Source organism: Chaetodon trifascialis, chromosome 4, assembly GCF_039877785.1.
Source record: "Chaetodon trifascialis isolate fChaTrf1 chromosome 4, fChaTrf1.hap1, whole genome shotgun sequence".
In the NCBI taxonomy this organism is placed as follows: Eukaryota; Metazoa; Chordata; class Actinopteri; order Chaetodontiformes; family Chaetodontidae; genus Chaetodon; species Chaetodon trifascialis.
This window is the reverse complement of record NC_092059.1, coordinates 31,621,000-31,636,529: the sequence shown is the minus strand read 5'-3', so window position 1 is coordinate 31,636,529 and position 15,530 is coordinate 31,621,000. Positions and strand designations below refer to the sequence as shown.

The following is a 15,530-nucleotide window of genomic DNA, read 5'->3' as shown; positions in this document are numbered from 1 at the left end:
GCCCCTTACGTGCAGAGATTTCTCCAGATCTTTTGATATGATTGTAGATAGCGAAATCCCTAAACTTCTTGTAATTGTGCATTGAGTAACATTCTTAAATTGCTGGACTATTTGCCCACACAGACTTTCACAAAGTGGTGAACCCTGCCCCATCCTTACTTATGAATGATTGAGCCTTTTGAGGTTGCCCCTTAAATAGTCAATCATGACACTGTCACCTATCACCTATCAATTAACCTTTTTATTTGTGGACTGTTTCAAAAAATATATTTGGGGTGCCAGTATCAAATTCAGAATGACTGTATATATACAAAGACAAAAAAAAGTAATCAGTTTGGACTTTAAATATTTTGTCTTGGTACTGTGCTAAATTTAAAATAGGTTAAAAAGGATTTGCAAAAGATTGCAATCTGTTTTTACAGCATCCCAACTTTTTCAAAACAGGGGTTGTACTTCTATTACTGGGTGTTTATGAAGTGTGTAACTAAGAGTCTATGATCCAACCTTAAATGATTACAATGGCCCACTTCTGCTACCAACATACTTTTTATATTTTAGAAAGATGTTTCCTGCTTTCACTATAACAGTAGCACTGTATGTACAAATTGCTTCAATAAAACAAATGTGTGTGTTTTATAAAAATTCACCACATGGAAACACAGCTTTTATCATTGTTACAGTCTCCAGCTTTAATGGGTCATTTACAATTCAAGAAAAATAACCCCAAACTCATAGTATAACTCAGCAACAGAGCTACCCCTGGTACACATGGTGTTCAGTCGGTCATCCTGCCAAAGGTCATTAGTCTGGGTCTGAATATCCCACAACTGAATCTTTTGGAGGAATCACTTTTTGGGCAAGAAAGCAATCCAAGTTTTGGGTACAAATGGAAACTTCAGAATGAGAGTCTGATTTTTAAGGATGATGCCCCAGTTGTGCTTTACATTCACATATCAAGACATTATTTCTTCTTCCAGAAGTGGCTGTATTTATCAGCTTTGAAGTCTTCTTCATAGTGGACTGTGGTCTGTTTTTTTGTCTTCTTCACTTCTCTCTTTTTCTGTCGAGCTCGACGCTCTTCCTCAGACAGAGTGGACAGATTGACTGGCATCTTTTAAAAAACATGAAGAAACATCAATAAACTTACAAAACATAAAATATGAACTAACACACTCATTGATTCATATGATATATGACCAGTGTACGTCATTATCTTGAGCATGCAGGTTATGATTTTGGTGCTGTGCATCTGTTAGATGTCAGTATTAACAGGATGGGTTGGGGTTGTGACATAACAAGATGTTTCAAAAGCCTGTTTTAATTTAAAAGAAATAAATATCATGACTTCTGTTTATTCATTATGGGAAGTACTATTCCTACAGTAAAAAACAGCTCTGTGGTTCTTGCGGAGCTTTGTCAAGACAAAGTGGTGGACAAAGTGCGGAGTGGTCGTCAGACTAATAAAAACTCTAAGTAAATACAGTCCATTTACCATCCATCCATCCATTTTCTATGCCGCTTATCCCTTTCGGGGTCGCGGGGGGGGGCCAGAGCCTATCTCAGCTGTCAACGGGCGAGAGGCGGGGTACACCCTGGACTGGTCGCCAGCCGATACACACAACCATTCACACTCACACTCACACCTAGGGGCAATTTAGAGTCACCAATCAACCTAATGAGCATGTTTTTGGTCTGTGGGAGGAAGCCGGAGTGCCTGGAGAGAACCCACGCATGCACGAGAAGAACATGCAAACTTCACACAGAAAGGCCCGACCCGGGAATTGAACCTGCGACCTTCTTGCTGTGAGGCACGCGCACTACCTGCTGCGCCACCGTGCAGCATCCATTTACCATTTATACTTAAATGGAAATTTAATGTAAGAAGTGCTATATGTGATATTACATTTTGGCATAGCACAGTGGCATGTTAGTAAGAATCATCATAAAGCAAGTGGAGATTGGCATGTGCTGGTGGAGAGACAGTGACATACTGTTATTAAGCCTCTTTAAGGGTGTCTTAACAATGTGACACTCATTAACTGCAGCTGCTTAAATGAAGAAAACTGGCACACTTATCTTGTTATTATCTAACACTGTATGTATTTTGATGTTGGTCCAGATCCCAATGAAAAACCAAATGAAGTTTGTTTTTTTTCTATCAAAAACTGCTCCAGAAAATGCAGTTTGTTAATCATTATAGCATGGGCAAGGAGAGTGGACAAAACTATTTTTACACCATGTTGGAAATTGAATTTTGTGTGAAAATGAGACATTTAAATTTAATTTCTCACAAATTACTGGAAAGCCCTACATAGAAACAGAGCAGAGAGTGAATGAGGTGGTGCACTAACCATGAGGATGCGTCTGGGTTCTTTGTATTTGATGTTGATTGTAGAACCATCAGACCGGACTAGGATCACGGGGTACAGTCTCTCATATCTCTGCCGACCACAGCGTGCCACTGACGTCCTGTTTGAGTTGAACTGAGGAATTTGAGTGTGGAGAGTTGAAGCCTGGACGAGCCCTGCTGTCTGTGCACGGCAACCTGCTCTGGCCCTGTTCGCCCGTTCATACACAGGACCACCATTTTCACACACAAAAAAATTTACAGTAAATGTCGGATGTAGCCATAAGTTACCATTGCCAAAACATGCTAAAGTATTTTTCCTTTAACTAAATACGGACCACATTTACCGTTACGTATCATTAGCAAATAGCGATCTTGTGTCATTTGAGAAAGGAAAATGAAACGAAATTTGACGTGTCCATACCTCTTCATTCATTTAAAGAACGTTTGAAAACGAACACGAGCCGTTCTTATCAGAACTCTACTTAAAAAGCATGCATTTCACAACATTATTCTACGAGTCTTACCAGGGTAATAAACTCTGTGGAGTACGAAGGTTGATTAACAACATGTTCGCCATTAAGAAATCAATAAATCAAGATTCGACTGTTAATCGAAGCAACAACCCAGTGGTGGTCCAGTCGTTTATCCTGTCAGGAAACAGGAAGCACTTATAAAGTCAAACGCAGGAGTTCACAGAGTAAATGTCTTACCGAAACAATGCGAAGACTCGTTCCGAGCGGTCGCTTTGAAATTTAATTTTTTTTGTGTTCATTTACGATTTTTGACATTTAGGATACGGCCATTGGCATGATCATAAACTGTAATGGTGGAAAAAAAAAACCCTCTTTACTGGGGCAGTGAATCACTTTGAATCAATTATTACCAAGAAGGTTTCGCTGTTTCGAAGCACGTTATACATTTTAAAAAATGCAAAAATGGCGACATCTGCTGGTAAAGCCAATCATATTACATATCTGATGCAGCGCTCCATATAAATACCCAGATGTATATCTTCCTCAATTCTACATCATAAATGCATTTTGTTTTGCACTATTGTTATCAAGGCCAATATGTTGTCACATTATTCATTTCATCTGATGCGATTTCTAAGTTGTATATTTCTCTCAACTGTGCAATAACTATTTATTATCCATATTGGTGACAGTATTTTTATAAACTGTATATATTGTGCATATACATAGACTTAGTGTTTCTCAAGTGCAATAGTATTTCTCAAGCCCAAAATGACATCAGGAGTTTTTCTCATAAGAATACTGGCAATAGTACTTTTTATAGTAGGATTTGCGTGGCAGTAAGATGAGTATGCAATTTCGAACACAGCCAAAGAGGATGTCACAACAACCAAGTTCAAAATGCTTGATTGTCTTTTGTTTTACATAGATTTTAGATCTTCTTGGCAGGCAATTTGAATGTGTAAATACAAAGAGATAGAACTGCAATTTTTGGCAGTTAGTACTAAATGCACTAAGTTACAATAATTACAGCACATGAACTTGTGTATACATCCATATGTTTTTTTTTTTTTTTAAAGTAATGTGCGCTAAAAGAAGTTTAACAACCAAGTTCGGGAACAAGACCACACCTCAAACACATCAGCAAGGTATTTAAGCGCTCCTGATTCCCTCATTTCCCCTTCGACTAATTTCTGCACCCCTCCCCCCTAAACCCACCTTCTTCTACTCCTCTTCTCCTCTTTCTCTCTCCCTTCTCTCCCTCAATACAGGAACCACCGTGGGCTTAACTAGAACCCAAGGACATCAGGAGAGACAGCTGCCCCACCCTGAGTCTCTACCTTCCCTGGGGTCCTCTTGTCACCAAACCAGCAGCCAACACTGTTCTAACATCACACCCCCCGTACATCCAAGGCCCAGAGTCCACCATCCATTCTTTTGTCCCATTCTTCCTTCCGCTTCCCCTTTCATCCTCATCAACCTCACCCCTCATCCTACCATCCCTCATCCCTCCTCCCCTTCACCCTTCCACCCTCTCACCATTACACCAAGATTTCTGGCTTTATCTGTTGTTGACAGTGACATGTAGTTAAGGTGACCACTTATCTTTGACCTTTCATTTTTGGGGCCAAATGCAATCACTTCTGTCTTATCTGCATTAAGCCGAAGAAAATTCTGGCACATCCACTCACTGATTTGATGAATACATTCAGTGAAAGTAAGGGACTGTTGTGCATCATCTGCGTAACTATGATAAGAAATATTATGATGTTTCATAATCTGAGCTAGGGGCAACATGTAGATATTGAAAAGAAGTGGTCCGAGAATGGACCCTTGTGGCACCCCACACATCACCTTTTTTTGTTCAGACACATGTTCACCAATTGACACAAAGTAGTCTCTATCTTGTAAATAGGATTTGAACCAGTGTAGTGCAGTGCCAGTAGGTCCCACCCACTTTCCAGTCGGTCAAGAAGTATGTCATGATCAACTGTATCAAAGGCAGCACTGAGATCTAATAATACTAAGACTGAGGTTTTAGAAGCATCATTATTCAAATGTATGTCATTTAAAACTTTGATAAGTGCAGTCTCAGTGCTGTGGTGTGGACGAAATCCAGACTGAAATGCATTAAAAAGATTGTTCTACATCATGAAAGCATGCGTTTGTTGAAAAACAACCTTTTCAATCATTTTTCCTAGAAAGGGAAGATTTGATATTGGCCTGGGACTGGCCTGGGTTACTTTTGATTTGTCTTTTTTAGGAGAGGTTTTATTACTTTATTTACTTTTATCTAGAAGGTTAAAATGTGCTAGATTAACTGGAGAACAAGAAGGCACAGGTGGACTTATCATTTTGCCTGAGCTGAAGCTGCACACTGTTTGTCTTTTATCTGTAAAAAAGGCTGCAAAATCATTGCATGACTTGTTGGATAGCTGTTCAGGAGGGACTGATGCTGTGGGTTTTGCCAGTCTATCCACAACAGAAAACAAAGTGTGGACATTAATACAGTTTCTGTTGATAATCTCTCAGAAGAATGCTTGCCTGTGCCCTCTTTAGTTAATGGTTATAGGTGTGGAGACTGTTTCTGTAAACCTCATAATGAACCTGGAGTTTGGTTTTTCACCACCTGTGCTCTGCCTGTCTGCAGACTCTTTTCTGGACTTTGACCAGTATGGTGTTTCTCCAAGGTGCCTTTTTCCTTCCTGACAAAATTTTGGTCTTAATTGGGGCGATGGAGTCAATAATAGTTATAACTTTGGAACTGAAACTATTTACAAGGCCATCAGTTAAAGTAGAGGGCAGTGTTAGTGATGGTGTAAAAGACTGAGTGAAGACTGCACAGGTGGTATCATTAATATAACACTTTTTGATTACCTCTGTTCCACTTTTGTTAAGAATAGCAGATGTGGCCATTTTAAATGACACACAGTAATGATCAGAAAGAGCAACATCCGTCACCACAACCTCAGAGATATTAAGCCCTTTGGAAATAACCAAATCTAATATATGCCCTTTGTTGAATTGTGTTGTGTTGAATGTGTTACGTGCTGAGATAGGCCAAAATGATCCAGAATGTTTAAAAGTTCTTTAGCACATCCATCTTTGAGATTATCAACATGAATGTTGAAGTCACCCATTAATACAACACAATCAGAATCAATACAATCAACAGGCAGTAGATTGGCAAACTCATCATCAATCAAAACTTTGCATTGTATTTTGGGGGTTTGTAGAAGGTTATGAAGACTGATCGACAGGGAGACTTTGATTGAATAGCAACATATTCAAAAGATTTAAACTGACCGTAAGAGACTCTTTTGCATTGAATGCTATCATTAAACAAAATGGCGACTCTACTCTCTTATGCATTCTTACTTCACTTATGAAACTGAAATTCAGAGGGGCTGACTCATTGAGAACTGCTGCACTGTTATCTTGTCCTAAACAAAGTTTCAGTTAAAAACATAAAATCAAGCTTGTGCTTGATGATAAAGTCATTGATTAAGAATGTTTTGCCTGCCAAAGACCTAACATTTAAAAGAGCTAACTTAAATGCGCTAAAAAGTCCAACATCCCCATGTTTTAGAACATACTGTGGCTGACATGGAATACATGTTAAATTCGATGATGTGATGTTTCTGGAGAGATGGACCGATCTTCTCCTCCTAGCTATTGAGACATGAATCATGAATGAAGCTTCAGGCACAATTCAGTTCAATTCAATGCAATTTATTTGTATAGCGCCAAATCACAACAGAAGTTGTCTCAGGACACTTTCCATATAGAGCTGGCTCTTTTATCTACAGAGAACCAACAATTCCCCCATGAGCAAGCACTTGGCGACAGTGGCGAGGAAAAACTTCCTTTTAACAGGCAGAAACCTCGGGCAGAACCAGACTCTGGGTGGGCGGCCATCTGCCTCGACCAGTTGGGTGAGAGAGGGAGAGCAAGAGAGGGAGAGTGAGACAGACACAGACAGACAGACAGACAGACAGACAGACAGACAGACAGACAGACAGACAGACAGACAGAAATGCAGTCAGAGAGAGAGAGAGACAGAGAGACAGAGAGACAGACATGCAATCACAGTAACAGTGACAGTGGATGTAATAATAGCAGTAGCAGTTGCAGTGGATGTCAGGCAGGGCCAAGGCAGGAGATGCAGCTGCAATCCACAAACCAGATTCAGCCACTGTGTAACCTGCAAGACGACAAAGCACAGAGACTCCGGGGAAGGAGCTAAGTTAGTAACACGCCGTGGTAGGACATGAAAGCGTGCAGATGGAGAGGGACAAGCCTGAGCCAGCCCTAACTATAAGCTTTATCAAAAAGGAGAGTTTTAAGCCTACTCTTAAATGTAGAGACAGTGTCTGCCTCCCGGACAAAGACTGGAAGATGGTTCCACAGGAGAGGAGCTTGATAGCTAAATGCTCTGACTCCTGTTCTGCTTTTTGAGATTTTAGGAACCATAAGTAGACCTGCATTCTGGGAACGCAGTGTTCGAGTGGGGCAATAAGGTACTATGAGCTCTTTAAGATAAGAAGGTGCCTGGCCATTTATGGCTTTGTAAGTAAGGAGGAGAATTTTAAATTCTATTCTAAACTTTACAGGGAGCCAGTGCAGAGTGGCTAGTATTGGAGAAATATGATCTCTCTTCCTGGTTTTTGTCAGAACACGTGCTGCAGCATTCTGGAGCAACTGGAGAATATTCAGCAACGAATTTGGGCAGCCTGATAGTGAAGAATTGCAATAATCCAGCCTGGAAGTTACAAATGCATGGACTAGTTTTTCTGCATCATTTTGAGACAAAATGTGCCTGATTTTTGCGATATTACGTAGGTGAAAAAAGGCGGTCCTTGAAATTTGTTTTACATGGGAGTGTCTTGGTCAAAGATGACTCCCAGATTCTTTACAGTGGTGCTGGAGGCCAGCGCAATGCCACCCATAGCTGCTATGTCATCAGAAAGTGACTTTCTAAGATGTTTAGGGCCTACTACTATAACTTCAGTTTTGTCCAAGTTTAGCATCAGAAAATTGCAGGTCATCCAGGTCTTTATGTCATGAAGACATGCTTGCAGTCTAGTTAACTGACTGATTTCTTCCGGCTTCATTGATAAATATAGCTGGGTATCATCTGCATAGCAATGAAAATTTATTGAGTGCTTCCTGATAATCTTACCTAAAGGAAGCATATATAAGGTGATTAGAATTGGTCCAAGCACAGAACCCTGCGGAACTCCATAGCTGACTTTAGTGAGCACAGAGGAGTCGTCATTAACGCGTACAAACTGAGAGCGATCTGACAAGTAGGATTTAAACCAGCTTAGCGCAGTTCCCTTAATGCCAATGAAGTGTTCCAGTGTCTGCAATAGGATGCCATGGTCAATGGTGTCAAATGCAGCACTAAGATCCAATAAGACTAGTACAGAGACAAATCCTTTATCAGATGCAATTAGAAGGTCATTTGTAACTTTAACCAGTGCTGTCTCTGTGCTATGATGTACTCTAAATCTTGACTGGAAATGCTCAAATAAACTATTACTGTTTAGAAAGTCGCACAGCTGATTGGCAACTGCTTTCTCAAGAGCTTTTGAGAGAAAGGAAAGGTTGGATATCGGTCTATAGTTGGCTAAAACCCCTGGATCAAGAGTAGGCTTTTTAAGTAGCGGTTTTATCACAGCTGCTTTAAAGGACTGTGGTACGTAGCCTGTTGATAAAGACAGATTGATCATGTCTAATACTGAAGAGTCAATTAGAGGTAATACTTCTTTAAACAGCTTAGTCGGGATAGGATCTAAAACACAGGTTGATGATTTTGATGATGAAATTATTGAAATTAGTTGGTGAAGGTCGACAGGAGTAAAACAGTCTAAAACTGCGACAGACTGAGTAACAGTTTCAATGGTTTCTGTGTTTGAAGACAAAACAGTACCTGTTGATGGCAGGAGCCAATGAATTCTGTCTCTAATAGTCAGAATTTTATCATTAAAGAAGCTCATGAACTCATTACTGTTCAGAGCTAAAGGAATACATGGTTCAACAGAATTATGGCTCTCTGTCAGCCTGGCTACAGTACTGAAGAGAAACCTGGGATTGTTCTTATTTTACTCTATTAGTGCAGAGTAATCGGCTGCCCTGGCACTGCGGAGGGCTTTCCTCTATATTTTAAGACTGTCTTGCCAGGCGGACCGAAATTCTTCCAAATTGGTAGAACGCCATTTCCTTTCTATTTTCCGTGAAGTTTGATTTAATTTGCGGGTTTGAGGAGTATACCATGGAGCTAACCTCCTCTGTTTAATTTTCTTCTTTTTTAGGGGAGCAACAGAGTCAAGTGTCATACGCAATGAACCTGTAGCACGATCAACCAGGTAGTCAATCTGGGAGGGACTAACGTTAGCATAAGAATCCTCTGTTGTATTGAAACATAGCATTGAATTTAATACTGATGGGATCATATCCTTAAATTTAGCTACAGCACTATCAGACAGGAGTCTGGTATAAGAATTTTTGCCTACTGGCTGGTAGTCTGGTAATATGAATTCAAAAGTTATTAAATGATGGTCTGATTCAAGAGGATTCTGTGAGGAGACTATTAAGTCTTCGATTTCAATGCCATATGTCAGAACAAGGTCGAGGGTGTGATTAAAACAGTGAGTCGGTTCATGTACATTCTGATGGAAGCCAACTGAGTCTAATACTGAGATAAACGCAGTGCTAAGGCTGTCATTATCAACGTCGACATGTACATTAAAGTCACCTACAATAATTACTTTATCTGTTTTAAGGACTAAACCTGATAGAAACTCTGAGAACTCAGCTATAAATTCTGAGTAAGGACCAGGAGAGCGGTATACTATAACAAATAAAACTGGCTGCACTGTTTTCCATTTTTCATGAGAAAGAGTGAGAACAAGGCTTTCAAATGAGTTATAGTCGAGTTTAGGTTTAGGGTTGATCAAAAGGCTTGAGTCAAAAATGGCTGCAACTCCACCTCCTCTGCCACTGCTTCGAGGAATGTGAGTATTAATATGGCTCGGAGGAGTAGCTTCATTCAGGCTCACAAACTCTTCAGGACACAGCCAGGTTTCAGTCAGACAAAATAAATCAATATTATGGTCTGATATTAACTCATTTACTAGAACAGTTTTAGAGGACAGAGATCTGATGTTAAGGAGTCCACATTTAATTCTCCTGTCTTGTTGTACTATTGCAGTGGTTGTTTTAATTTTAATTAGATTCTTATGTTTAACTCCTCTTCTCTGTACTTTTGGTTTACTTGGTTTACGTGGTCGGGGGGCAGACACAGTCTCTATGGGGTGTTGGGTGGGTAACTGCTCTAATGGAGGCACAGAGAAGCGTGTAGGACTGCAGCTCTGCCTCCTGGTCTCAACTCTGAGTTGTCAGGGGTTAGGTTCATAAATAAAATCGGTCAGATTTCTAGAGATGAGAGCTGCTCCCTCCAAAGTGGGATGGATGCCGTCTCTCCTAATCAGACCAGGTCTTCCCCAGAAAGTCTGCCAATTATCAATGAAGCCCACACCGTTTGCTGGACACCACCTCGACAGCCAGCGATTGAATGATGACATGCGGCTAAACATGTCATCACTGGTCAGATTTGGCAGGGGTCCAGAGAAAACTACGGAGTCCGATATCATTTTAGCATATGTACACGATTCTACATTAATTTTAGTGACCTCCGATTGGCGTAACCGGGTGTCATTACCGCCGACGTGAATAACAATCTTAAGTCGCTAACTTCACGTTTCTCAAAATGGAGCTGCCAATAATCAGAGTTGGTTTCTCAGCGGGTGTGTCGCTGAGTGGGGAGAACCTGTTAGAAACATGAAGTGGTTGGTGGTGACCCGTGGGCTTCAGCTTGGGACTATGCTTCCTTCGAACAGTCACCCAGCCTCCCTGGTTTCCCGGCTGCTCGGGAGCTGTCGAGGGACGGCTAGCAGGAGCTGCACTTGGTCGGTCCGCACCGGCTACGGGGGCCTGGCTAACTACAGCTAATGGTTTGGTTTCCATGGTGCGGAGCCGAGCTTCCAATTCACCAAGCCTCGCCTCCAACTCACCAAATAAACTACATTTATTACACGTAACAGTATCACTAAAGGAGGCAGAGGAGTAGCTAAACATGTGACACACCAAGCAGGAGAGAGCTGGAGAGGGACAGAGAGAAGCCATCGCTAGCTGCTAGGCTAAGCTGATGTAGCTAGCAGAGCAGACAAGCGCGTAGACAAATAAAATTGACAGTCGCTAAATGAACAGACTTATGGGTGCTTGAGCAGAACTAATGTTACTTTAGAGCGCGGATAAAAGGCCGCTGTAACAAAACACAGAACAAATTACACTCAGAGGAACAAGAGCGACAAACGCACGCTACTCCTAAGGCAGCAACCAGAAACAGGAAGTGAGACGATACGCTTACCTCAGCACATCAGCACCATGCACAGCACAATGGGCCCTGGCCTTTCCTTGGAAAAGTCAGGCATAACATTTGCCTTAAAAACTGGACCCAGAACACATCACTTACCAACACAAATAGGTGGCTGTGGTGGGCTCTTACTAGAGGACTGGAGTAGGTTCAGATCAAGCCGTGGAGGGGGTGGAGGTGGTGCCCGTCGGCGCAATGGTGGTCGAGGGGGACAGGGTGGTTGTAGGGGCCAGGGTGGAATTTGGGGGGACAGGATCCCAGATGGGCGAGGAGTAAGCCTGATGCCAGCGCTGACAAGTTTGTTCATTTGGTCAGTAAACTCCAGCAGGGTGAAAGGATACCCAGTGAAGATGATGAGCTAAATGGAGTTTGGGCAGTTGGAGATGGTGACCTAGGTGTGGTTGGTTGGTGAATCCTCACGAGCAGTGGCCCCTGGTGGAGGACATGACACATCCCATTTATTGCTCTGGCATCTCTCATGGTTAGAACATACAGGCTAAGGGAGAGTCGGTATTCCTTCATGTTCTGGTGTTTGCTGCTTTTGTTTGGATTCCTCTTGTCTCTTGTCCTTGGGAGTGGGAACAGTGTGACGCAGGAAGAAAGATAGGTTAGAGGCAAAAAGTTTTACTCCTGACTTGTTTAGGGAAAGTCCGTCTCCTTTGAAAAAATGTCTGTGGTCCCAGAAAAAGTTAAAATTGTCAATAAAATGCACTCAGTGGACATCACATGCAGTTGAAAGCCATCTGTTTACTGCCAACAATCTGCTGAATCTCTCTCCTCCTCCTCTGACTGGTGGTAAAGGCCCACTGAAAAAGATTTCAGCATTCAGAGAACTCACTGACTTCCTGTCAGGCCTTACCCTTCTCTGTGAGTCCGATAAGTTATCCAGGTTTTCAGTTGGAGATCCAGGGTCCTGCAGTAGTGGAGCAAACCGATTTTGTAACTGCACACTAGCTGGTTTGGGAGCTTGCTCATCTTCCCTTTAGCTTTTATCCACAGCTGTGTCTTACTCTGCACAGGTGTTGAGGAGGATGATAACGCAGGCCAGCCTTTTATATCACAGATCTCTGGCCACTGGTTTCCACCTGTTGGATGTCTCCCCATATCAGCTGATTTACTCTTCAGAATCAGAATCAGAATCAGAATCAGAATCAGAATCAGAAATCAGAAATCAGAATCAGGAAAGCCTTTATTGCCAAGTACGATTTTACACATATGAGGAATTTGCTTTGGTGAAGTAGGTAAGTAGTAAGTTTGTTTGTTTTTTCTTTTTTTTTCTTTTTCGGAAACACAGTCTGTTTTTTCAAGAATAAGTCCAAGCTGAGCAATAATGTAACGCATAGGGTTATGGCAATGTCAATGTGACATGATGGGGCAGAGGTGAAGTGTGAAGAGTGTCAGGAGGGTTCCTGGCCTTGTTAATAAGGCTGACAGCAGACGGGACAAAACTTTTCCTGTGATGTGAGGTTTTGGTCCTGATGGACCGCAGCCTCCTGCCAGAGGGCGGACTCGTCGCCATCAGAGATGAGTCCGATGAGGGTGGTGTCGTCGGCAAACTTCAGGAGCTTTACGGACTGGTGACTGGAGGTGCAGCTGTTTGTGTACAGGGAGAAGAGCAGAGCAGGGGCGGAGACAGCTTGCCCGCCCAGTCAGAAGTTCAAATTAAAAACATTTAAATAAAACGATTTTCACAGTTATGTCTCATATTATTAAAAACTCACTTGTTTGGGTCTCTGGTGCTGCCACGCACATGCAAAGTGTGAAACAAGACCGTCCGCGCTTTTTTGAGTGAGATACGGATCTCTGTCAGCACCCTGCCTACAGCTTCCACACCAGCGTCCACACAAGCCGTTTGAATTCGGCGCTCAGTGTCTCTCCACCCAGCGCCACCTTCTCACAGATCCGCTGTTAGGTTATCGAAAGCACTGTGTTATGAATCATGTCCAGGCGTTGTTCTGTTATTGGCTGTAAAGAGGAGCACAAATCACTCCATCGGCTCCTAGCCGCAGAGGACAGAAGAGCACCGTGGACTGAATTCATTTTTCAAGGCATGGAGGTGCATGCCATGAACTCTTTTTTTTTTTTCATTAATAGTAAAGGTGCATAAACTGCGTTCACATGTGTTTCCTCCACTCCAGCCATCCACTTCGTTCATGTCAGACAAGACGATTTCTCTTCCTTCCTTCAAACAAACAGCCCAGTTTAATAATAATAATAATAATGATAATAATAATAATCGGGGATTGAGCCCCAAACCCCCTATTAGGTAGGTGCTGAATGCTTTCTAGCGTAACACAGTAGTGATGTGTCGGTTTGAAGTACACGATTGGAGCCAGAGAGCGAACCTCTTTGGGCTTTTTTTTGTTTTGTTTCGTTTTCGTATTTTTCTCGACTTTTTTTTTCGTTCAAGCCGCACGTGATTGGTCAAATACTTGATGCGTGGTGGCTTCAGTGTGTGTGTGCGTAATAAGGTGCGCGCGCACACACACACCAATTTTGGCGAAGTGACGATCAGGCCCGCCCAGACTTAATCCACGCCCGCCCATCTGTCACGTTCTGCATCCGCCACTGGAGCAGAGGAGAAAGAATGCAGCCCTGGGGGGATCCGGTGCTGATGGTCTTTGCGTCGGAGATGTGTTTCCCCAGCTTCACGCACTGTTTACTGTCAGAAAGGAAGTCTGTATTCCACCTGCAGGTGGAGTCAGGCACGCTCAGCTGGGAGAGCTTCTCCTGAAGCAGAGTTGGGATGATGGTATTAAAGGCAGAGCTGAAATCCACAAACAGGATCCTAGCGTAGGTTCCTGTGGAGTCCAGGTGCTGGAGGATGAAGTGGAGGGCCAAGTTGACTGCACCGTCTACAGACCTGTTGGCTCTGTAGGCAAACTGCAGGGGGTCCAGGAGAGGGTCGGTGATGTCTTTGAGGTGTGAGAGCACAAGGCACTCAAAGGACTTCATGGAAACAAAGCAAACCAAGCCGTCTGCAGTGCCATCTTGAGACAAACACTGTTGGGCTTTGCCCCAAGAGCATTCCAGGGAGGACTGATACTGGCAGATTTATTACCCGGTACACAGCCCTTTAGTTTTGTGGGAGCTGTATCAGAGCTAATTAGCTGGATGTTAGCATTCTCCAGTCCGCTGTTTTGAGTGAATGGCGTGGAGTGCTGTCATTTCCACAAGATCTGTTCACTTCTGTGTTTATTTTCCAGACGCTGAACTTTAGTTCCAACACTGCAACCTGCTGCAGAAGTTTGTAGAGGTCATCTGTGGAGAAAGGAGGCATCTTGGTTCTAGTTAGTTTTAGCTGCCGGCAGGCGTTTTCTGTTAGTAGGCTGAAGTAGGCTTTTTCTGTCAGAGCAGGCCAGGCCAGAGCAGAGTGTATCCGTGAAATATCAGATGTCGCAAAGGTCATCCACAACTTTTAAATATTTGTCCATTAAATATGTCTTTAGATGTCCAATTCAGCCAAAAATTTAAATTTTCAAGTTTAAGGAAAATTAAAATAAAAAGAGAAAACAAGATGGGAAATTACAAGCCCAGACAGAAACCAGCTACCAGAGGAGATATTGTTCTAAAAACTAACTCAATAGACTGCAATTCAGAGCACATCCTTGGGGTAAACACATATGTGTGCATCTCTGCGTATATATGGGAGATGAAGTTGATGTCACTTCTCTTTTTTTATATAGGCCAGTGCGTCATTACAGTTACCTGCTGTTGATCAAACAGCAGTGAGCTGTTGCTGCCTTTAGTGCTTGAATTTATACTGTAACAGCGCTGTCACGTTTTACTTCAAAGTATGCCCTGTTATACTGTTATACTTTTGTTACAGCTGTCCAGGCTACTGTGTCCTGCAAGGACTACTGTTGTTATGCACTGCATTACAACGAGAATGCTGATAGAGGACAAGGCACCACATCACCAGGGATCCTCTTTCCAAACTGAGCTTTCCAAAATCCATGAAGGGAGAGTGCAGAGTCAAGCCAGTGAAGACTGAGGCAAAATTCCATAACTGGTAACTTCTTTTTTCTTTTTTTTTTAACATTAAAAATCCATCCATCCATTGTCTATACCCGACTATCCCTTTCAGGGTTGCGGGGGGGGGGGTGTCATGTTCTGTGCACATGACACAGAACCACAACTCCTTACTTTCAACACAAAAAAATAAGCCAAAAAAAAATATACACACTTAAATACCTGAGAAACTACAAAATTCAAAGTGCAAAATGTCACTATATTAACAGTTGCTGAATAGTGTTTCATGTGTAAT

At 42.3% G+C, this 15,530-nt stretch overlaps 1 protein-coding gene across 1 annotated transcript; it reads right to left on the bottom strand.

Moving 5' to 3' along the window:
* Positions 1-663: 663 nt before the first annotated feature.
* Positions 664-3,005, bottom strand: mrpl55 (mitochondrial ribosomal protein L55). The gene is made up of 3 exons (XM_070961118.1): positions 2,875-3,005; positions 2,352-2,556; positions 664-1,111 (listed from the first exon to the last, which is right to left on the bottom strand). The coding sequence occupies exons 1-3, from the start codon at positions 2,925-2,927 to the stop codon at positions 962-964; spliced, it is 408 nt and encodes a 135-aa protein (XP_070817219.1). The 5' UTR covers positions 2,928-3,005; the 3' UTR covers positions 664-961.
* Positions 3,006-15,530: the final 12,525 nt, after the last annotated feature.

What these genes read in the sequence shown, in the direction of transcription:
- mrpl55 (XM_070961118.1), bottom strand. Translation starts at nt 2,927, where the DNA reads ATGGCGAACATGTTGTTAATCAACCTTCGTACTCCACAGAGTTTATTA. An exon ending in CCACAGAGTTTATTACCCTG is followed by an intron (nt 2,557 to 2,874) that starts GTAAGACTCGTA and finishes ACGGGCGAACAG; the next exon opens with GGCCAGAGCAGGTTGCCGTG. An exon ending in AACCCAGACGCATCCTCATG is followed by an intron (nt 1,112 to 2,351) that starts GTTAGTGCACCA and finishes GTTTTTTAAAAG; the next exon opens with ATGCCAGTCAATCTGTCCAC.